At 44.4% G+C, this 24,701-nt stretch overlaps 1 protein-coding gene across 1 annotated transcript in view; it reads right to left on the minus strand.

The window, feature by feature from the left end:
- Positions 1 to 9,217: 9,217 nt before the first annotated feature.
- Positions 9,218 to 24,701, minus strand: part of SMOC1 (SPARC related modular calcium binding 1) — a 135,288-nt gene continuing 119,804 nt past the window's right edge. The window contains exons 11-12 of the mRNA XM_067295676.1: positions 21,479 to 21,726; positions 9,218 to 10,035 (exon numbers count right to left, since the gene is read on the minus strand). Coding sequence (XP_067151777.1) covers positions 9,935 to 10,035; positions 21,479 to 21,726 — 349 coding nt within the window. The 3' untranslated portion in view covers positions 9,218 to 9,934. The remainder of the gene's footprint in view (positions 10,036 to 21,478; positions 21,727 to 24,701) is intronic.

Raw genomic sequence — 24,701 nt, forward strand, 5'->3', positions numbered from 1 at the left:
GTCAGCTTCGCATCGCAGTCTGTAATAAAAGCTGCTTTCCTTTTTCTGTAGCCTTCTTGCCTTTCAAGGCACACGTCTCGTCTTTCCATTTCCATTCATACAGGCTCCCTCTTTCGTCCTTCACAATTCCTCGCCGAGGCACCTTCGCTGCTGGAGCTGGCTGAGGCTAAACAGTGGGTCTTCACATCCAGAGGGAAAACGCAGAGGTGACCAATGGTGCTACTTTATTCCTGGTGATCAGCGGGCCACATGGGCAAGCTGGGAGCAGCTCGCGGCAGGGAGCACCGCGACTGCCTGGGGGCTCACGCCGAGGCTGCAGCCGCTGGGGCCCCCACGCCACCCCGCCGCACGGCTCCCTGCTGCTGAGAGCGCGCCCAGCCCCAGGCTGGGTTTTCACTGGGGAAGCTGTTTGCCTCAGCTTTGAAGATGGTGACACACGGCCGTTGTTCTCCTAGCAGATGGCTCAGCGTGCTTTGCATAACACTCTCAGAGACAGACTGTGTGTGACGGGCAGGTCAGAGCGGGGCCTTGGTTTTGGGGGTGCAGGGTGCACAGCACCCCCCCACACACCCCTCCCCCCATGAGTAAATTTGGAGTGCCTCATCTATTCCAGTCAAAATCAGGTGAAAAAACAGTTGTATGAAGAGAAGTCACCCTTTCCTGAACTCCTCGACATGGAAGGGAATCATGTCATAGGTACAGCCGGTGCTGTACTGCCGCCTTTCCCAGTTCCCAGTCACCCAGCACTCACCTCTCTGCTTTTTTGCACTTGTATTTGGGTCCATGACTCCAAAAGTAGCATATGAAGGCCACAGGACACTGTGGTGGCCTTTACAGTGGACCTCAAGTGAGAAGCGGCCTCAGAAGTGGCTTTCAGCAGCAATGAGTGTTGGCACAGTGTGCAGCCCCGGTGGGAGCAGAGCCCTGTCCAGGGACGGGCGCTTTACTGGAGTGCGAGGGGATCACTGCAAGGTGGAGGGGTAGCAGGGAGTCGAGGGGCAAGGTTAACTCATGGCGCCAGTGCAGCGTGCTCAGGCAGGGAGGGAAGAAATATGGGTTGGGAATTGTGCTGTGGGAAACGCAGCCCCTGGTGGAGCTGGCTGCGGAGAGGCTGGCTTCTGCACATAGCTTCCTCACAGTGGCCAGAGATCTGGCAAAACCCAACGTGGTCCCAAAAGGGCCAATCTTCCCTGCTACCTACTCTCCCTCTGTCTCTCTTCTGCTCTCCAAGACAGATGCTTCAATGCTAGACACCATCATTCCCCCATATCCACCAAAAGCACTTGAGACGACAGACACCATAGAGGTGCCAAACACCATTACTAACTCATAGCCTTTATGACCAGAGGGAGCTGCATTTCAAGGGGTGAGGACAGTCTGCCACATCCTCACAGCCTCCCACAGCCTGGGAACATCCCTGCAACGAGATGGCCATTGCCTTGTTGAATCCAAGAGGATGATAATCTCCCTGCAGTGCCAGCTGGAGAGCATAGGTCTCATGCTCATTCCCTGCTCCTTTGTATTGCTCCTGGGATAGCCAATAGCACTTAAGTGCTTCGCAAAGGAAGCCCTTCAGGACTGTTATCCAGAAACTGTCTTGGGCTAAGGGGTGCAACAGAGATACAACCTCTGTTATTTCCCATGTGTTGCCCTTTTGACTGTTTCATACTCTCCAAGAGCCATTGGCCATGGCAGTGAGCATGCTGCTCCTGATGGTGGGGGTTATGTGCACTGACCACTAGACTCATTAGCAGCTCTTGGGAAACTGAGGTAATGCCAAGCAGACTCTGGCTCCAAGGACAGAAACTGAACCATTGCCTTTGACTTCAGTGAGTGGGCTGGGGAGGGATTAGAGCTGCTTTTGTAAGTGTTTGGGAGTGCTGTGGTGCCTTTTAGGCCTGGCTTGTTACCACCACTTCCCCAGCACTTGCCAGTCAGCACAGGTGTGGAGGCTCAGGTGCATATCCAAAGGGCACCATCCCTAAGGGAGTTGGAATTAGGTGTTATACACAAGTGAAAATTAAACATTCATTAGAGCTATTAAACAAAGGTTTTAAGCCAGGGATGAGGGCATTTAGTGCTCTAGGTTTGGGTTTTGTTACCTTTTTGGTAATTATTGTTTTGTCGGTGTGATCATGGCTTTTCTGGCATGAGCACAAACAAACACAAAAATGTTCTGTTATTCACATTTCCTCTGATTCCACAGCTGTGGCTATTGGATTGATCTGTAAATCATTTGTCCCTAGCATCAAAGGACCCCCTGGCCCCTGGCCCAAAGCAGCAGCGCCATCTCACCTCACAGCACCATCTGCAAAGAGAAGCACCTCATCAGCTGCATGTTTTGCTTCACCCATCCTGCCCCCTGACCATGGCGGGCTGATGCCTTCACCAGCTGAGTGTCTCGCTTTGGAAAGCCATTTCAGAGGGCACCCAGTACTGTAGTACCTGGACTCCGGTGAGATAAAGTGTAAGCAGCAAGACCTTTGAGGAATGACTATCATCCAGGCCTTAAAAATGTGATAGAACAGATGGTAACAGAAGAGCTGCCAGGAGGATATGTGGTCATGTTTGAATGTGCCACCAGACAAAGTTGTGATGGCTCAGCTCATGCTCTGTCACATGTTGAGTCTGTGCTGTTAGCAGGAGGCAGGGCATTCCTAGCACCGTTCACCTGCAATGGCTTTCTTCTGGGGAAAAAACAAACAAAAACTTTTCTGGGTTAATGTTATCAGGGAAGAGTTGCAGCCCCAACTTTGGTGCAACAGCCAGCCAGCACGAATGGGAGCAGCGAGTGCTCAGACCTGGCCCATCCTGGCCATCAGCCCTTGTCACCCAGAATAACCTCTGGAGTATTATATGGAGGGAAAAAAAATGTTTTTAATGATCATTGTCATTTGTGTGTGTGTCTGCGTGCCAGAGGCAGCCAGCTTGTTAAAAATAGTGATATTTGTGACAGTGCCACTTAGCACCCAACAGAGAAGACAGTGCTCCTAACTTGTCTGTGTGGGAGTGGAGGGGATTAAGAGGACTCCCAGCATTTAAATGAACTATTTAAAATATCTAGATAATTAACACCATGAGTACATTTACGCAGCTCTGTACTGCAGACTGTCTCTGTAGTGGGCAGTCTCTGTGTCTGCTGTGGGGACAGGCGACTCTGCCAGACAGCTGTCACTGGAGACTGCAAGGAGGGTTTGTGTACCCAGTGCACGCAGTGCACCCTGTTACAAGTGTTCCTTGCATATGGCTAGAGGAGGGAGGGACACAGCTGTCTTGGGCCTCCAGCTTTCCTTCCGAATTTTACAGCAGGGCTAAATCTGGTGGGAAACAGGGTTACAGGACTGCCACACTGCCAGTGTGCCCAGGAACGCTGTTTCTGAGCAATGCAGCGATGGGAATGGAAAACAGCTTCTGCTGTGTGACAGCTTTGGCTCACTGGTGCCCCCCCCGCAACATCTTTGCTAAGGCTGTAATCAACTTTGCACTGACAGCAGAGTGCTGACCACTTTGTTACCTAGTGAAAAACAGAGTGTTCAAGCCTTAGAAGAACAGCAGCGGCGATAGAGTAAATTTCCAGGTTTACGAATAAAAATCAGCAACGAGTCTGAGTAAACTCAGTATAGGGTCCATGGAGAACCTAACTGTCAGGCTTTTAATTTTGCCCTAAGTGACTCAGAAATGCTGTCTTCTGACTTCCCCACTCGTAACTTTGTAAAAACCACTCCTCCTCATCACGTGGAGACGTTTTTAGGACTAGTGGTTAGGTTTAGCATTACCCCTCCTGGAATTTTTTTCTTTAGTAAAACCAGACCACAAAGGTGTTTATTCCTTTCCAAGATTTCTGGGAAAGCCACCACATCAGAGCAGCTGCCATCTCTGAGTGCTGCCACCAGAAATGAGCCCAGGATCTGTTCTCAGTGAGGATGCTATATATATATATATTTTTTTGTCACTGCTTTCTCTCTGAACATAGGTCTGTGATCATATTTGAGTATAGTTTGAGTTCTTCAGCACCCCAGAAAACCTATTTTATTGAGGTTTTATTGAGGAAAAAAAGAACACGCAAGAGGAATGTCCTGATTTCTCATTGGTTTAACGTAAGAGCTGTTGACACTTCACATGGCTGTTATGAAAAACAAATACAGAGAATTCCTATCCCTGCCTTGCTAAAAAGCAATGCAAAATTGCATCTGAGTTATTTAAATGTTCTCTTCTATCCAGGAAATGCAAAAGAAATCTAGCCAGACCTCTAGCTAGAGGGCTTGTTCTTCTCACAGGTGCTTCTATCTGTAGTTTTAAAATTGTACAGAAAGAAAAAAGAGGCTTTCCAGGATGTAACGCAGCCCTAACAATAGTGCACTTGTGTGGGGTTTTGTGTTAAGTAATAAAGGTTCCTTGCCCTATATTTGAAAGCTTATGATTTCTTAATTGATTTATTTAAAATCTCTCCCATAGTCAGGTGTGACATTGCCAAATACAGGTAGATTCACATCTGGAATTTGAGCAGTGCTTGAACACACTAACTTGAAGGCAAGTGCTTCTGCCTTTGTCCATTACAGCCCAGTCCAGCTGGGTTACATGTGCCAGCTGCACACCAAGTTCGCGTTTACCATGCACACCCCATAGCCTACCTGGACCTTCCCTTCCTGGGTGTTCCATTTGAACAGAAGTTGTGTGGACAAATCCCTTGCCTGGCTTTGAAAAAAAAACCAAACTCAAGTGTTGTCCCTGGATTTGACTGCCATTTGCTGTTCCTAACTGCTTTGTGTATAATTACTTAGCCTCTGAGGTTCAGGAACCATGTCCATACAGATCCACTTGCCTACATACATCTTCATTTGCTAATGAACATGGGAGGGCAGGGTTTGAGTTAGGGACACCACTTGCCTGGTCAAGTCATCTGGGGAAGGAAGATCTGTATCAGAGCTCATTTTGAGTCCAGGCTGTGCTTATGTCCCTCGCACCTTGCAAAGCAATACAGAGCATACCAACACCCCAGACAGAGGAGATTACCAGGAAGCAAACCAAGGCTTGTGACAACAGACCAAGAAGGGATTAAATCACTGATATCCCAAATGAAGGGCTTGATAAGGCACACCTGAGGGCTTTTCCCCTGCTTGCCCACCTGCTGGGTCTGTGCTTCACCTTGAGCTGTGGAAGGGCTCCCAGTGTGGAGGTGGCAGTGAAGGGTGCTGGGTGTTCAGAGCCTGGGTGTGTGTTGCTGGCACAGGGCTTGGATTTCAGTCACACTTAGTCTGGTGGTAGTGTGGAGCTTGCCCCTACTGCCAGCAAGAGAAACCCTCAGTCCCCACAAATGGTAAGAGTCTTTCTTTGCATCATACTGGGAAACAAGACCTTTTTTTGCGCTCATCTTGAGGTGATAACTTTTGTCTCCGTTATTCTCACGCACCTTGATCGTGTTGCTGGACAATGTTTATTTTAGATGCAAACTCCTTTTAACTAAAGGTGAAGCTCTTCTCTTGACCTTCTCTAACTAAGAAAAAAACTTCACATAAATTTGAGCAGCACAGATTCTTCGTTCCCTGCACAGAGAAACTGGTCTTCTTCAAAGGGCCACGAAGGGGCAGTGACAAGCTAACATTTCCAGTACTCGCAAAGAGACAGAGCGAAAACAGAAGTCCTAGTGAAAATATTAAATAGTATACATGGTCTCGCGGGGAAGGGACTTCAGTTGGGACGCTATTATATTGAACTGCTTAAATAAAGCATCAGTGGAGCATTACTGACCTCCAGGCAGATTGTCAGCCTGAGGTTTTAATCCCCACATTCCCAAATGTGGGACCTGAGAGTGATATCCTGCAATGCTTCCTGAAGGTGGGTACAGTCACAGGAGGTCAGCTCCATCTCCCTGCCACACACACCTCCTTCCCCCTGTTCAGGAAAACCCAAACAATTTGGGGTTTGTTTTGAATTCTCTAGAATGAGCTTCACCCAGGTCCTGCTTTCATTCTGCTCAGTGATCTAAACATCATTTACTGTGCTCTTTTCCCCTTAATAAAATGAATTACACTAAGTATCTGGTCACGATTAACTTTTTTTGTGAAGACTCAGCAAAGAAGGCTTTAAGCACTCCATCTTCCCTTAAGTCACAGTTTCGAGTCATCTTCCATGTTATAACAAACTGTCTTCTCCCTCCATGTCTTTTAGATGGCTTGCTAGTTATAGGTACTTTTAGGTTTTAACCTTTCTGATTTTATGCCTACCTTCTCATGCTTTTCCTCTATTCTGAGCCTTAGCTAAGTGCCCTTGTTTCCAGGTTTTGGTATTATTCCTTTTCAAGCCTCAGGATGTTAAAGAGCACTTGATTCCCCATATTGATCCCTACCTTTTCTCCCTTCATTTTCTTTACAGCAGGATAGTTTCTTACTGGGACTTTGACCCCCAACTCTGTCATCACCTCTCCGATCTCTTTTATCATTTAGAACATCTCTTGACAGATGCTGCCCAGCAGTTTTCTGAATTCATTAATATTTGATATTTTATCTTCTGGAGTCCAAGTATTTTAGATTAACTCATTTTACAAAGACCAACTGCATTTTGAGCAGAAAAAAGCTTGTAACAAACATCTGAACACTTGAAACACTCATAGAAGCTCAAGGGATGCAAAAATGCATGTTCAAGCTGGACTGCAGGTGAACAGATCCAATTTCAGCTACCTTCACACAGCTTTGTCTGTCACAGCCTGCCAGTTCACCATGAGCACATCCAAGTCACTTCAGAAATAGCTCCATTTCTTCAGCCAAATGTTGTGTCAGCTCTTTTCTGACATAGTGAAGTCAATAGGGATTACTTGTGCAGTCCCAGCCAAAACCATCATGACTAAGAGATAGCAGTGGTCCTCTGTGCAATGCAAAGCCAGAGTTTCACTCTATAATGGGGCACCAGATAGTCAAACACTGTAGTTTTTATTGCTTGAAGCACAGCATTGAGCTACTGCAAACTGAGGTCAATGGTCATTCACAGTTCTGCGTCCTTCACATATCAAAAAGCAATGAGCAATGATCTTGTTCGTACCGGGATTGAATTTGTCTATCTTAATAAGGTGACCTGAATCCACTTATATTACAGACTCCTGTATCTTTCATTGAGGAACTACTTTTAGTTCCAAATCAGAGGCAAATAGTTCTGAATTGGGTGCAGGAGGGGCGGACTTGCTACCCCTGCTAGTACCAGAGAGCGGAGGCAAGGGGTGGAAACCACAGCCGCTGTGGGAACCACAAACACCTGCCTCCCTCATCATCTTGTGTAAGTCTCCTGTGCCCTCTCCCTGCCACACAGAGCAGGGTAGCTCAGGCAGGGAACAGTGAGCCACCGACTGCCAGTGCCTTATTCTTAAGGGGATGCAGACTGGCTGAGTACGCAGCAGGGGCACAGCTCCTCTGCCTGGGCCGAGAGCCAGAAGACCCTCAGCTTAGTCCCCATGCAGCGAAGGAACAACATAATGCAGAATAAAAGTTCATTCCTGCTTTTGTAGGAAACAGGGATATATGTTTGTGCTAGAACACGTAGCACAGAGCTGATGCTGTTTTCTGAACAAAAGCTAGTTGCTTTCTGGTGTGCAGAGGCAAGGCACCCTTAAAAAACAAAAACAACCACTAAAATAAGAAAGCAGGCCCCCAGATACAGAATGGCAGAATGTATCACTCCTTCCAAGGCAGCCAGCCTCAGGTTTTCTGGCAACTACTCCATGGAATGTATTTGCTGTTATATTCCTAGTACCCGAGGGGATATGTTTTTTAAACCCACTTTGTTTTCAAGGTGTTTTCCAAACTAAAGAGCACCACTTCTGCAGATCCTGCTGTCCAATTTAACATCAGCTTTTGGAGGATTGCCAAGCTATTTTGCCTGAAATTGCTTGTAAGGGCTGGCTGCTGAGAAGTCAAAAGGTCAGCATTCTGCATGTGGATTTTGTTAGTTATGTCGAAAATAAGGGGGAAAAAGGCGGGGGAGGAGGACAAGTCTTCTGGCAATATCACTGTTGGAAGCAAAGGCAGAAGCAAGCTCTTTTTAATTCTTTCTACTTCCTTACAGAATTACTGCACTGCCAGGGAGGGAGGCCTTTTGTAGGGCCTTATGCTGACCCTAGAAAAAGAAAGCACGGCAGAAGTATTAGCATTTTCCTGAAATTCTTTTTCTATTTTTAATTATTTAATTTCAAACCTCAGAGAACTCTAGAGATGACATCTACTGCTTCTCCCCTATCCCCATTTTGTTATCCTGGTAATAAAGGGGAACTAGCTTGGTTTACCAGTTTATTCTTGACAAATCCAATGTCACTCATCTTCACATTTTCTCCCTAATGTTTGCAATACTTTCATCATTTAACTTTCATTTAAGGACAACAGTGGCAACAGAACCCTCTCTACCTACCTACAAACAAGGCAGCTCCTTGCCACTATAAAAGCAGAAAACCTCCCTTTGGGACTGTCTATACTTATGTAATTCCTCACCCTTTGATGTATAATAGACAAGAGCTTGTTAATTGCAAAAGATTTACTTGTAAACAACTGAAATGACATAGACAGTAATGAGAAAACTGGTCATATCTGCTTGATGGGAAAGGTGTGTGGCCTCCTGTCACAGGCCTGGCCCTGCATCCTCCAGTGAATGCCATCCCCCTGTAGCCTAGGAAAAAGCATGTTTTACAGTAATAGATGCTTCCTATAGCATGCATTGTTATTTGGCAGTTCTGAGGAATGAAATGTTCTGGTCACCACCTAGAGGAGTTCATTCCAGGCTCCCATGCAGGGAGGCTTGACCTGCAAAAGTACAATCTGAAGTCTTTTAAGTAAGAGGGGATGAGGAGACAGGAGGCAGCAGCCCTGCTTCCTGCTCTCCCTAGTTTAGGGAGACTGTGGCTGATATCCCACTTGGCTGCAGCTCCCACCTTTATAGCTCACCTCTACTCTCCTGCTGCAGCTTCAGAGCCTTTCAAAACATCCTGGGCAGATTCAGGCACCTGCCATCAAACCACAGAGAACAGCACTCCTAGGCATGTTTCAGTTCAACCTGGAGGCTTACACACATGAGTGAAACCTCTAAGGAACTCAACCCCCAACCAAAGACTGACACAGGCCCCTGGGAGAAGGAAAGTTTCCTTCCTCTCCTACAGCGCTGCCTAGGTAACAGTCTGAATATGACATGAGAGAAGGACAGAAATCAAGACTCAGAAAGAAACCACCACAAGACACTGGAGCAAAGTTATCTATTTTATTACAAAACCAAAATCAAACAGATGCCTTTCAGTCTAACAATGTCATAGACAGAAATGTGCTGGGGCAGGCTAAGTTCAATATAAATTTTATCTTGTGCTTGAAATAGTTCCCCTCATATCCCCCAAAAGGCCGTGGAAAGCAGCACCTTCCACAAAAGAATCCCATCTTAATGCAATTCCTTCCAACTCTCTACTTTTTGGACGATCAGCAAAAAAAGGAAGGCTTTTTGCTTCTGTCAGGAAGAGCAGATGACTTGCACCGTGGATCCCTGGTTCTCTTCTCTGTCCCAGCTGCTTTCAGCTGTCACTCAAAGCAGAGCTGGAGAGGCCAGGAGGACTTGGAGAAGGAGGAGAGATGTCCAGGGTCTGCTTTCAGGTATAACTCTGACACTCCCTCTGTCCCAGCTTCAGTAGGATGCTATTGGTGCAAGGCAGAGCAGAACACACTTGCCATCTCCAGAGAAGGATATATTTGATTATACCTGCCTTGCAGCCAGGGGGACTGGCCAGTTTTTGGCAAGAACAGCAATAAGAAAAGAGGGAAGCTGAGGCATTGCTCTGTGCTGACAACAAGCAGGCCAACCAGCACAAATTGCTTGAACAATGGATTGGATGGGTTTTATGAATTGGGACCAGGACGGTCTGTGTGAACTTCCAACACACAAACACAGAACAAGTAACCTAACTCCAGTCCAGACATCACACAATCATGCTGGTTGGGCCTTGCACAAATGTTGCCAGAAGCTGCTCAGAGGACTGTGCAAACTGAGCAAGTGAGGATGCTGTGACCCAAACTGTTCCTGTTAAGGGCAGAAAGGAAGACAATACAATCCTTGGACCACAATCCATTAGCAAAGTCAGTTTCAGCATAGCGACATGGATCCTCACCACCAATGCCAAAGCTAACATCAACAGCCACTCTTAGTTTGGCTTCCTTGGAGAGCTTACTCAATTTCAATTGCAAACTACATGTGAATGCAGCCCTTTTAGAGGGGAAGGATGCAAGGATGAACAAAGAGGAGCTCTGCAGTAGGATTTACATGACAGACAGTAGCATGGGCTGGCTGTTTTACTGACATTTCCAGAAGAAAAGATACAATGAGTTTTAGCAGGTCTGTGCTCCCCCCAGTCTTGTGGGGCAATGCCTTCCCCCAATGGCTGGATGCATATATATTAAAAAAAAAAAAAAAAGAAGAAAAAGAAAAGCCAGAGCTTTTAATTCCTAAAACTAGCATATAAAGAAAAGGTGAGTTGTTTTTTTATACAGCTGGGTTCATTCTTCCCTCCTACAATAGGATTAGTGAATGATGGGGACATTTGTAATTATACACTAAACCAAATAATTTCAACACACGGAGAATATGTCCCAGGTATTTAAAAGAGATGATGCAATTGAGAAGATGGGAGGTGGTAGGCCACAAAAAATGCATCTATTGTATGTGAGGAACCATGGAGATCCAGCAGCAGTAGCTGCTCTTGTTAAAGAAGAGTTTTTCTTTACATTGTGCTGCTGAAATATACACTTCAGATCATGAGTGTTCTCAATCATGTCAAATGCTTTAATCAGTTCCAATCTCCTTCCCAGGGGAAGAGTTATTAATACTATTAAATAGTTATTTAAAGATTGTTAATTTTCTTAAACTTTCAATTCTGGCAACATGGCTCTAACTTGCTGAATCAGGACACTCCTGCTGTGATGTGTTTCTCTCATGCTATCATCACAATGACATCCCACAGCATGAAGATGCTGTGCCACAACTTCTTTTACCAAAGCAGCAAAGCCTTCAGGGGCAAGCCCCATCTCTACAGTAATGCAGTGCTGTTACAGGCAATTGCTGGAGTGATCTCATATTAGCATGGCATGATGCCATCCCTGACTGCAGGTTCTTGGTCCAGAGATGAGTGGCACAAGGATTCCCAGGCTGGAAGGGGAAAGCTGCTCTGAACATCCCCTACAAATGGGCAAGTGCTGCCAGAGGCTGGAAATGCACAAAGCAGAACACTGTGCTTCCCCTCACACGCTACCCATTCTGCTCAAACCTAGGGCAGCTAATATGGCTGTCCCCGCCCTACTGTGGATTTTACAATTGCATCTAAGGTTAAGTAGGCAATAACTTCAGGAAAAAATGGCTGGTAGTTGAAACAGCATCTGTGGCCTCCAAGAGCAATAGGCTCTTCAATCCAAGCATTCATTGCTATTTTAAAGTGACACTGCAGTGAAAAACACAGGAGGTACTGATTCCAGAGAATCAGGTGAAGGATACTGTAAGCTAGACAGGCATACCACTGAGCAGGAGAGGAGCTTGGGATTCACAACCACCAAAGGCAAGAATTGTTACTGCAAATGATCCTTTACCAGTGAGCATGGCCCAAGCTGTAGAATTGAACCACATGTAAATCATACTCTCAGGGACCAGCAGCATGATTGTGTCTTTCTGCACTGACAAATACATTCTTAGCTCTCCAGCAAAGCAATAGGCTTTGCTGTTTTTAGCAGACTTCTCAATCTTTTTGTTGTTATACATCATATAGATGAACACCTTGTCAGAAAAGATGATGTGTGACTTCATTCTGTTGACTCTACTAGGACCTATAGCTCCCATGTCCTTACAGTGTTAGATTCCCAAGACATGGCATATATTTGCTAAGCATGTCTTCTGAGCCTGGACAGTAATGCATTTGCAATTCATTTCTGCCCAAATTGCAACAGGTGCAGAAACTACCTTTGTATTTCCTTAATACAACCCTTCTCTATGCCTACTTTAAGCAGCTCTACAGTGCACCAATAATTAGGTGTAATCTGTGCTCTCTCAAAAACCCAATGCCTGCGCATTGCAAAGGGCTTTGCACTTAGAACTGATGGGGTTCAGCTGCTCCCAGGAAGCATTTGATATCTGTCTGTGGCACTGTGTGAACATCTGTGAACACAAGTCATGCTGATATGCTTGTTCCTATGTGCATGGGGATGTTAAGGAGATCAGTTTGCAAATAAAGGATGGCTTAGTGGCAGAAATCATTGCATTACTGTATCCATTAAATGCAAAGTGTCCCTCTAACTCTAACAGCCTTCAAAAGCAAAAGGAGGGACAGAACAGTGACTCCAACCCCTGTACAAGACAACTGTACAATTTACATATATATTTATATACAGTATATAAAAATCTCTTTCTTTGAGTCCCAGTGAACTCAATTTTAAGTTGTCAGTAGCTGTTCCAATTTTAGAAAGTCTTGATCCTGTTGTTCCCCCTCCCCCCCAAGTATTAGATAATGGCATTGAGAAGAGATTAAAAACATATCCAAACCCAAACCAATTATTAAAAAGTGCAAATGTTCTGGGTGCCACTTCTGCTACGTTGGATGTTGCTGATGCTGCATGCTTGCTCACAAGCAGCAAGGTGTCTGTCCATCTGCTGCTGTATCTTTCTTTCCTTTGGGTTGGCTCTTGCCTTCCCTTCCCCTCTTCTGCTCCTACACCAGGCGGCCTACTGAAAAGGATGGGGTAGGCAAAACAAACACACACACACAAACAGAAGCAGGGAAAGGGGAGGGAAAGGCAAATTAAAACCAAAATGACAGCCAATTGAGGTAAGATACAGTACAGCCTCTGTTGCGACCATGGCCCGCAGAGGGCTGGGATCCCAAAGTAAGCTGTGAGGCTGAAAATAGCGAGGGGCTAATGAGACAGCCTTGCTGAAAAAACAGTGTTGAATGAGTCACACAGAGCCCTAGGGACTGATGTATTTTAAAATATAAACCACCACTCTCCCTCCCCCTTCTTGGGAATGGGCATGCAGTCTGGACAAACAACCAGTCCGACATCTCTCCCACTCCTCTTCCTCCTGCTATGGTTGATGCAGAATCCCACTGATTTAAGGCAACTCTGCAACTATTGACCCCCTTGAGCAGCAGCCAGCTGGCCTCCTTCCCTGACAGGCAAGCAGGCCTTCAAGGAGGAAGGAATTCAACGAGAGTCCAAGCTGCCTCTCCTCATCTCTGCAACAGCAAAAGGCAGCAGCCTCCCTGCTCAACCATTCTTGAAGACCTTCACACACCATACACACTGAAGTCCACCATGCTACTGAATCTACTGAGGGGATACTTGGAGCAGGGAGTTCTAGGGCTCTGCTAAGCTATTAGAGTGTCCCAGTAGAGGCTACAAAGGCAACGCTTTGCCAGTCAGATGGATGTGCACACCCCCCACACCTGGTTCTTCAGAAAGCTTTTGTTAAGTCCCTCATCAAAGGCTCTTAAAGAACCAAAGTTCTTATGTGATCAGAGCAAGCGCTCTTTGTAGATTAATAAGAGGTGAAAACATGATGAACAGAAGGCAGAAGTACAGATTTGGCTTTCACAAAGGAGAAAGTTTACCAGAAAGGCCTCACTGGGATCAGTGCTATTTGACATGCCCTGCCAAGGGGGGTGAATATTGACAAGTGCAAAATTATTCAGGATAATCATATCTGAAATTGACTGCAGAACTTTGTTCTCACAATGCTCAGTGACTGGGTCATAAAAACAGCAGATTAACTTCAATGTCTATACATGCAATGAAATGCATGAGTTGGGGAGAGGGGTGACCTGGGTTACACTAAGGGACTCTGAGTGAGTAGGAAAGAGTTTGGAGCCATGGCAGACAGACAGCTCTTGCAATGCTTCTGCTCAACTTTTAGTGGCAGTCAAAAAGCAAACACATGCTCAGAACTGAGGACACAGCGGGAAACATCACTATACCAATGCATAAGGCTTAGCTGATCCTTATCTTCAGCTCTCTGCTCAGCCCATCTCAAAAGGAACACACAGCAGGACAAAGAAAGGTACTCAGAAAGGTAAGGAGGATGGGCAGAGGTATGGGAAGGCTTCTATCATTAAGCAAATAAACAACTTGGAGTTCTTCAACATGGAAAGACATCTAAGCAGACATATGTTGGAGGGCTACAAAATAACAGGTGGCATGGGAAAGACAGGTGGGGAATGAGCGCAAGAACTACTCACTGTTTCTCACAGTAGAAAATGAGAAGCACCCAATGAAACCAACGAGGCAGCAGGTTTAAAAGCGAAACAAATAAAAGTTGTTCTTCATGCCTGATGAAAGGGCCCAAATCACTGCTATAAAATATGGTGGAGACCAGACCTTAACTGGGACAGAGAGGAATCCTCATGCAAACTTGTCCATGAGGATAATACAATGTAAATACAACAAATTACCTGAAAAATACAACAGATCACTTGCTGGAAGCAGGGAGGATAGGCTAGGAGAATGTTCATCCCATAGTTCCTCTATCCTGTGCTAATTCCTTAGCCATATAGTATCTGCCAAAGCTGAAGAAATGGTGCTGGACTATGAGCTGATGCAGCAGGGCTGTTAATATGTTCCCACCTCTTATGAACCCTTGGGTTCCAGCTGTTTCTATATTACTTTTCATAAACACAGGAGAGCAGGGGAGCAATAATTTGGGGATGCATGTCTATCATAGAAGAAATAGGAAACAAACATTTTAACAAGATACTCACTGAAGGGGTTAAGGCCTTGTCTTTTTCCACTGGGGAAACTGCTCAGGCTACCTGTAAAATCCAAGAACCATGTTAAAGGCAATAAATGCCATGGCATGACAAAGGAGCTCCTTCGAGTCCGCACATACCAAGTGCTGCCAGCGTTCCTTAGGACTCACATACAAGAGTCAGACTAACATGTTTGAGAAGTCAGATGTTAAGTACCTTGCATTGTAGTATCTGAACTTCAAGAAATCCAGAGGTTTGGTATGGGTAAGAAGCAACAAGTACAAAGTTAAATTAAATTGTGGAAGGAGGAAGAAGAAGAATGGAAGGATGCAAGAAGTGACACGAAGGTCCCAAAAACAGTTTTTGTGAATGGCAAACAAAACAGAAGAAAAATGCAGGCCCTTGTGTATGTCTTATAGAAGGGGGCAGCCAAGTAAAGTGAAGGTGTAGGGAATACAGATAGTCCAAATTTACTAATTCTCTAGTGACCAAAAGCTTAGACCAAACGATCAAACAGGTGCCTAAAATCAACATTTGAACTCATATCAAGCAGAAGGGGAGGAACAGACTGCACAGCTGGGACTGCATCATGAGATGTAGGAACATGCACCCTACACCAGATGGAGCTAATGACAAGGGCTTCGACCCTGACATTAAACCAGTTCCTAGGAGGTGCTAGGTATAGGCAACTCAGGAATCCGAGGGGCTTGGCACTCTTGAAAGCTTGTTATATTTCCTACTATCTGCTTGGTCTGGATTTCAGATGAGGGCCCATCAGCTGGAAATGGAAACTACTGTTTCCGGCCAGAACTAGTAAGCATGTTGCCACCCTTTACTCTAGCCAGGCAAAAGACTTATCTTTGATTTATGTGTACGTCTGACAAGACCGTACAGCTTACTTCACACATCTAAGTAATTTTACTTGCACTAATACATACAGGTGCTCACACCCAATAAAAAAAAAAAAAAAAAAACCCAACACTTTGCTCTGTGCAAGAGAAGGATAAGAAGAAACTTAAAGAAATGGTAGGAGAATGGGAAAGAATCCCGGGAAGACAGGAAGCTGCACTATAAGAAGGAAATGGAATCACTGGAAAGGAAAAGAAGAGGGGGAAGAAAGGTGGTGGTGACTGAGTTTAAAATAGATCACAAAGTAAAACCTGTTGGCTTTAGAAATTGTTAATAAGAGGAACCATATAAATGTGGTAAGTTATTTCAAGGCCCCTGAACACCAGCCTCATATCAGCCATCTGTCCTGGCAAGATCAGAGGAACCACTGCTAACTTATTTCTGCGCCTGTATATAAAAAACAGGGCTCTGTTGCCAAAAGTTAGATTCTTCCAGAGCTAATTGGGACTCACTCAGGGGTCTGGCAATAAAAGTCCAGGATCTTTATGAGTCTCTCTGTCCTTTAGCTTATTGGACACTTGCAGATCTGGGCTTTTCCTCTGGCTGCCAAGTAATACAGAGGCCCCTAGAGGGTGCTGCTCTGTAACACACAGTTTTGGTCACCGGCTCTCTGAAGTGCTTTTCCAGGCCCCCACTCACCCGCCCGATATTTGGGTGCACACAGAAGCAGACTTTCCAATTCCTTCCCTGCCCCCTCCCACCCCTTCCCAACCATGAAACACCACATGAATTTAAAATGACATCACATGCTTTCTTTTCCAGAAATTGTCTCACTCCTTCTTGGCTTTTCACAGCTACTAAGGCTTGGTGTTAGAGGCCGCCTGGCACAAAACCATCTCCCTTTTACTCAGTATACGTGCAGCAAAATGTCTCCTCATTTGCTAGGGTTTTCACTCATCTTTGCTGCCACTACGGTACTATTCAGATCTGGCTGAAAGCTGGCTTCAGTAGCTCTCAAAGCTTTACTTCCCGCCCCTTCCAAATTTAAACAAGCTATGGCTTTGGCTAGGTTTTGGTGGAATGTACTTAATCCCCTTCTCAGTTCAAGCAGCCTGCACGTGTAAACAAGAACATAACAGGAAAAAGCTTTTGCACCCAAGGCAGCTAAGACTACTGTGTGTTGCTTTGACTGAGACTCATTTGTCTTCAGAAAGGCATGGGAAACTTCACCTAAATTGATACTGAAGTTCTGAAATGACAGGTGGGCTCAAGGCTGGGACAACAGACCTTTCTATCACAAAGCTCTGAGCTTTCTATGGGCTTGTCCCAGACACATCCATGCAGGAAAACTAAAGACTACCATGAAGCTCATCACTTTTCACTCCAATGGCAAAGAATATCATCTTCAGTCAGCTGCCTTCAGTATAAACACAGGCCAACATGCACATCTACAGAAAACAAAACCCTACCAAAACACAATATTGCACTGAGCATAAAGATGATATGAGACAGAAGAAATATGGCAGATAGTGACAGCAGGTTACTGAAGTATGCCTGGGAAGCACTTGGGTATTACAGAGATAACAGTGAAGTGCCAAGTCACATTCCCATCATTTAGTAAGTCTCATAATGCAAAGTATTTGCTCAGCCCCACAGATATGCTATTTTGCGCAGCAATTCTAGCTACACTGTATCAGGCCAGATATCTTTCAGAAGGAAAAGCCCCAAAGACACTCTAGCAGTTTTCCATAGGTAGAATCTATTCCTCTGACTTATTGGGCAGGTGCAGAAACACGCTACCAAGAGCCCTATATCTTGTGTCCTCAACACAACACTGACGTCCTGATCGGTACTAACACTCAGGTGAATTTCTGATAGATTAAAGATGATAAACTACAGCACCCCAACTGAGCTCCAAAGGGGGATATCTGAACAAAGCAAACAAAAACAAGCACTGAATGAGTGAACTTGTTTACATTCATTAATTAAATATAATCTGAATTACAGGTTTAACTGAATCATTACCTGCTTGTATTCAACAAATGGTATTTTACAGCTTTCTTACGGCCTCTCAGACTAACATCAGCTATCTACCATAACTAGTTGTTCTTCATAATTCACCAGGCCACATAGTAAATCTCTTCAGTAGAGGCCTTTCCCAGATGACCGCTCCTTGCTAACTGTTCCCTCACAGCTGCTTGCATAACAGTGATAGAATATCACCCTTCCTACAAGGATACAGAAATCTATCACTACTGCAGAGACCAAAAAGAAGGGTCCTGAACATCACCAAATTAAATCTGTTTATATTCTTCAAAATTTTTTCTTCCTCCTGGTGTATTTGCTCAACTCCAGTAGAAAGTGACATGCTGTTTAATCAACCCATCCTGCACTTTTAATGAAGACATTTTGATCCTGTTTTTGAACTGCACTCTTAACGGTTGGCTGTTGCCACAGAGAGCTGTTGGGTTCCACCCCAGAAGTCTTCACGGCCTGTGAAACATACCCAGCACCTCCAGTCTGACAAGCCTTTGGATGGCAAAGGAATCATAGGATATGAACTGGCAGAAGGAAACTTCCCTTCATCTGGCAGAAGGACACTTCTTCCCTGCTTAATCCCTTAGCTGCTCTTTGGGCATGCACAACATGCTGACTTTGTCCTCTAAACTTGGAAGAATATAGAGGTAAAACTGAACTCCAACATTCTGCAGCCAGCACAATTAGTATAAGCCTTGCTCAGATCTACAGTTCTGAGATCACTAGACTCCAATTAATCTTGCGTTCAGTAACTTTCCAGCAAAGCTTTGCAACACGTGTCCATCTCCTCTCAAGGACCATGTCTTTGAACTGATGCATAGAGCTAAATTTGTCCTTTCATCACAGATGGTTCCCCCCTTGACTCAGGCTGTGCAGACTGCATTGATGAATGCTAACTTTTAACAGGTTGTAAATCAGTCTGTTTTCCTTCCACAATCCTTCAAACAGATAATCGTTGATCAAATGAAGGCAAAGACTGCTTCTGGTACACTATAAACTACAAGCCCTCCATCTGTTCTGCCTTAGTTTAAGGAACAATTTGCAGGTTTCTGCAAGCCATTCAAAGCTGACTCTTGGTGCCTATTCCATTCTGATTGCTGAGAATGACACTTCTCCATCAGAGTTGCCCCGGATGGAAATGCATCTGATTTAAGCAGAGTGGAAAGAGCTGTGCAAAGTGGCCAGACCTACTGGACTCCTCAGCAATTTCCTGGGTTATCATAAGGATGGAAAAGAGGAATGGCTGATGACTGACTGGGCAGAGGTTTTCCTCACTGAAGAGCCACTGGCTGGCAGTGCAAACATATTAGGTGACCATACGGATCAAGTACCTGCCGAGGAGGGGAAGAACAATAGAAATATGCATCTCAGACAGATTTGATCCTAAGCTGAAAACAGCTCAGATTCAGGTTTGTCCTTATGAATATCCCTGCTGAATTCTCCCACATAAATCTTATTTGTTTAGTCTACCTAGTGCCCAAGAGGCATATAACAGTGCTGATTTATGTCTTGTGTTTCCACCAAGCAACACTATTTCCATGTTTGGATGGAACTGTCCAGAAAAAAAGAAACAAAATCAAGAAGTAAAAAACTGACAAAAATGCAGAAACGTTAACATTTGTAATTCTCATCATCCCAAACCCTACAAATTTTGTCTTTAAGTTTTATTTTCAAAATCAGTACAAGTGTTCAATTAGCCTAGCAGGAGGCACAACCACTTGGAATGATGACCCACCCCATTCTAGTCTTTATGCTGTGGGATACCAAGAAGGATTTGAAACAGCTGAGGCAAGTGCGCTAGTGATGAAGCACATCAAGGGGAAATGTTGGTGTTCCTCTGCCTCCCTCAAACCCCTCTTCATCCAACCCAGACCAGAAAAATCTTTCCAACGTAGCTTTTTTGAACCATAAACATTTCTATAAAAAGTTTTGGTTTCATCTGACTGGCACTTTACAACAGAAAGTATGTCATCAAAAAGATTCCCAACCAGCTCTTGGCTTGAACCACAACCCAAGCAGATGTGTGGAGGCCATGGTATGGAGAAAGAAATATAGACAGGAAACACACGGACTGCATGCATCCATGTTTTGGGATAAGGGGAAGTTGAAGAAGGAGTAAGCTACTGACTATTTCTTAATTGAGAGGTTCTTGTGAATAGAAAGCAGGGTAAACATGTCATCTACCGCCTCACAAATTCATGGCTCCTTTAAAAAGGTCCATCACAAGCTTGCTTACTGCATCTCTAGAGTCTGCTCCTTCAGTTATTCTCTACTTGTTAGCATCTGCTCCCTGCATTGCTTTTTAGCCCTCTGTATTACTTTCCCCAGTCATTTCTCCCGAGGGCTCCCCTCCCATGTAACTTGTCCATTTATCTTTGATCCCTGAGGCTTGTTGGGTCCCTAGCAGGTATGTGAAACCATGTGATACAAGGTTGGAGCCCCTTTTTGCACACATAATCCTGTCCTCATGCAGTGAAAGAAATCATGAAAGGTCGGGCTGTGTTCTCAGCAAACAGTTTGGCAATCAGACACAACAACATGTCTCACTTGCTGCTTTCTTTTCCCTTCACTCTGGATCAAAGATTTTCATTTTCTTTCTTCTCTTTTTTTTTCCCCCCCTTCCATAAACTGAATTCTGAAAAGTCAGTTAGCCATGGCATCAGATTCCAGAGAGTCTTATTCCAGGCCAAATAGCAACAGAACTCATTTGGCATATTCATCTTATTGGGAAGGCAATAAAATTAAGGAACAGAGTTGCTATTTTGATATGTCATTCCTCAGTAAGGTACTGATGACTAAGAAAAAGCTTCCACTGAGCCAGGGAAACTGAATGCTTCTCACAGCTGATGAGTAATGTGCCAGGTTTATTATTCTAAGATGTTTGCAAAACACCTAGAAAAGGCAACTTCCCAATACCCAAATGCACTGACTCCCTTCCTACTTGTGCTAAACCTGAGTAAAGGAACTCAGGAAAGGTTAAACCTGAAGAAAGCTACCCACCCTTCCCAACCAACGTGATGGTTAGAACAAGAGCTGTCCACAGAGCCAAAACACCTGCACAGGAAATTAGTCCCCTGGAATCTCCCTGTTTGCCTTCTCCTGCCAAGCAAATCTGTCCACAGTCAAGAAGGACTGATAATTACTGAATTTGGGTTGAACAGTTTCAATTCATAAAACTTCCAAAAATATCGATTTGGTCCAGATCCCAGCAGAAGATGAGGTGAAGATGAAAGAGGAGGAAAAGGAAGGAGGGTGGGTTGGTTGCTCAGACACTAAACAGAAGAAAAAAACCCTTGTTATTGACATGCCTTATTTCTCTCCCAATCTTAAGGTGCAATTCAACCCTGAAAAAAGGCAACAGTACAGTCCCGCACTTTCTTTCTGAGTTGCTCTTCTCTCTGCGTCATCCACTCTCCTGCATGCTAGATTTAGCAATGAAAATAAATATTATTTCTGTTAGTCAACAGGATCTCTGGAGAAGGATTGCGTCTGCTGGCTCATACATCATCCAGCTTATGTGTTTCAGACAACAGAATATGGTTAGCAGTATATTACTCCGAAAGGACTTGATCTGAACTACAGTTTCCAAGGACTTATAGAGTATAAGCAGAGTTCTGGGCAAGGGTCAGTTTTTTGACTTGTATCTGTATAGTGTTTAGCACAAATGTCTGTGATACTCGCTTTAAGACAGAGCCATAACATAAATAATGAACTACATTTGCATGGCAGGATATTAGTCCCACCTATTTTCTCACGTGAACTGTGGTGCTTTTGAATCACCTGCTAGGAAACTGATTCCTGAGTTTGCTTTAACTCCATGCAAGTCCTTTATTCTCATGGAAAAGGAAAAGCACTTACCTCCTTCCTTGCTTACTCCCAAGCAGCCCTTCAGCTCCTGCAGTGAGATAGACTTGTCCTTGTTGAGGTCACAGTAGTCAGTGAAACGCCGGGCACATTTCTTGGGCTTAGCTTTCTTCTTCACATAACGCTTGAAGGGCTTCAGCTCCCGCTTGTTGATGTCATTGCTGCTGTTGTTGTCCAACTGGCTGAAGTACCAATGCACCACTCGCTCCTCCAGCGTGTGGCTGGGGTCTGGCTCAGAGAACCTGGAAGACAGGAAGCACAGGCCCCCAGAGGAGTGGGGTGCTTTCATCAACAGTCAAGCACATGCCAAGGAGCCAGAGCTGCTTCCTGAGTCATACACACACTATGCCATATTTAAAGCAGGATAAGTATGCATGCCTTACAATCTCCTCCTTCTAGTTGAGCTATTTTGAGAGAGATTAACTTTTTCTAAAAATATCCTTTCACACTAACAAGAGGTGCCAAGAGAGTCCTGGAGACCGATACCCTCAACAGCTCAGGTTCTCCCGACATTCATTGCTGAAACTAGGCCTAGTTCTGAAAGGATCCCCTTTAAAGCACAAGCGGCAATCTCGATGGTCCTTTTGACTCTGGGGCTCCCACTGAAATTACCAACAGGAGAGCCATGAATGCCAGCTATCATGGTAGATTCTGCAATAACACCACCTAAACTTCAGAACGGGAATAAATTCATTTAATGCAAGACACATTTACTATTTGAAAATGTCCTTGGCATAAGGCAACATTCTTACTGTGTCTATTTATATGATCTTAACTCCTGTGCTGTATTTGCAGCATATTTAATGCTTTTCACATGGTTGATTTATATACAAGAATTCCACAGTAGACAAGCACCACAAATCCATTAATAAGCAATACTACAGAACTGGCAACTTCATTCTGCTACATTTCTTATTCATTCTGATATTACAAGTTTGACGTTATTTGGCTCACATTTTCCTTCTGTGGACAACAACAAAAAAAGATCAGAGAAAAGAAGATGAGAAAAAACAACAGCTGAGGATGCCGGAGTAGAGAATGCTGCCATTTGATTTCAAGCCATTATTGAACAAGCACTGTTATGTCATCCTGTTTAAGCAGTATCTGAGTATCTGGTGCTCTGCGGCAGCAGCAGTGAGAAAGGAGTTCGTCCTCAGTGATATGAAGGGCCAGGGAAGAAATCTTTTCTAAAGGAGAATAATTCTCCAAGAATTGCTCTAAGACAGTCAGTTGTCTCTATTTGTAACAAGTGTGCCAATAGAGTAAGCTGAAATGATGCTGAAATGAGGCTGAGGCATGAGCCTTCTTCCTCCCAAGAATAAAACACTTTAGTGCATGGAAATTAGTGGATAGGCAGCAGCCAGAACTGCTACACTGGCAGTGGTTGCTCCACCTCTGACTTACTCTAGGAGATACCTCCAGCTGCTGCCTAATTCCTTCCCCAGCAATGAAAGAGGGACAGTTGCAGGCTTCAAGCATCCAGACTGTGGTGAGAGTTCAGGGCATTCTAGCTGATGAGGAAACACAAACCCAGATTCAATTTCACTGTAGGTGTACTTTGTAAAATACATTTTAAGACTGTCATCAATCTCATTACAGAAAATGATAGGATAAATACTTAAACTGTCATACTGAAAAATTCTTTTTTGGGATTAGAAGAGAGATAATCCTTTTGACCTTCCAAGATGATCAATTTTGCCTCTAAAAAGCAGCTACAGTACCTGACAAACAAAAACCCTACCCTGCCTCCTTAGTAATTTACATCACTAGTGAAGGAAAGTCGGCAAGAGGCAGAAAGCAAGCATTGGAGTTTAGGTGGAAGACCTATCCCTGGTAATCTTCTCCGATAGCTTTTGCAAATGAGAACACAATTTAGAAAGGTAGTTCCTATCCAGAGATATCTGGAACCCTGACACAAGTAAAAATACACACTGGAGAGAGGAAAATAAACTGCACAACATTTTTCCTGAGGTTTTACTTGCGACTGTTTCCATCATTTACTTCTTAGCTGAAAAGCAGCTTGGCACTCAGTCACAGCACCTGGTCAGAGTACAGTGCAATAAACACTGGGGGTGAGGAAGAGGAGGTTGGGGACTGAGTTTGGCTTAGTTTTGGGAGCAAAATAAAAGGCAAGCCCCTCATGCAACCTAAGAAAGAGCAGAAATTGCAAAGATCTCCCCAGAAAGCTAAAGTAGTGCCCAGATTTTTCAGAACCTCAAAACTGTTTGTGAAGACCAGGATGACAGGTGAGAATAAAAACACATCCTGTCGCTTGCTTTTATGACATTTATGAACACAGTCATTGGCCTCTCTCTCTTTTGGAAATAAGCTGGCTATCATTTGAAGACTAGCTGGTTTTCAACAGCCGCAAGCAAGAACTAGAAGTTCTGGACTGTGAGGGAGGATCTTCTGCTTTTGCTGAGATATAGGAACACAACCTGATCTGTGGTTTGTCCACACCTTGGTTTGCCCTTGGCTCTGACCTCCATTTCCTGAAGGTCCTAAACTGGAAAGGCAGAAATGGAGAATATAGCAGAGCATCCCTAGAACCAACAGCAGAAAGACAGACAGGAACACAAGCTTCTCTTTACCTGCTGAAGAGACACTCAAAAGCAGGAAGGAAGAGTGCCTCTATTTAAGAGACAGACTAAGAGAGGGAATATAACTCTCTTCAGTACTTCCATAAAGAAAACCAAGAAAATCCACAGGTTAATACAAATACTTTGACTCATGAGGTGATGATAGATATATCCTAGCCATTACAAACATGCTGAGTGCTCATGCTGAAAGCTAGAGCATGTTAATGGAGCTAAAAGGAATTAGTTGAACTTCTGTGACTGTAGGAGGAAGGAAGACATTGCCATTATTGAGTTTTTGCCACTTCTTGTTGGCTGGCTAAGCAGTACTGCAGTTCCTGAGTTGGTTGCCTGTCCTTTTTGATGATCATCCAGAATTCCAGCCCAGGAAGTACTTTGAGGAGCCACAGCATCTCAGTACAGCCATATCTACCTGGTTCATTGTGAAATTAGGTGATACGCTAAAAAGACTGAGGTTACAACAGAATACCTAGATATCATGACTTTGATAGCTGTCCCTACAAGACACTGGAGCTCCATCTGTGAAACATGAGTTTATGAGAATTCACAGCATTGCTAACCCACCTAGCTTTGATCATGTACCATGACAACATACATAGTGGGTCGGCTGAAATGTATCT

This window comes from Apteryx mantelli, chromosome 4, assembly GCF_036417845.1.
Source record: "Apteryx mantelli isolate bAptMan1 chromosome 4, bAptMan1.hap1, whole genome shotgun sequence".
Lineage (NCBI taxonomy): Eukaryota > Metazoa > Chordata > Aves > Apterygiformes > Apterygidae > Apteryx > Apteryx mantelli.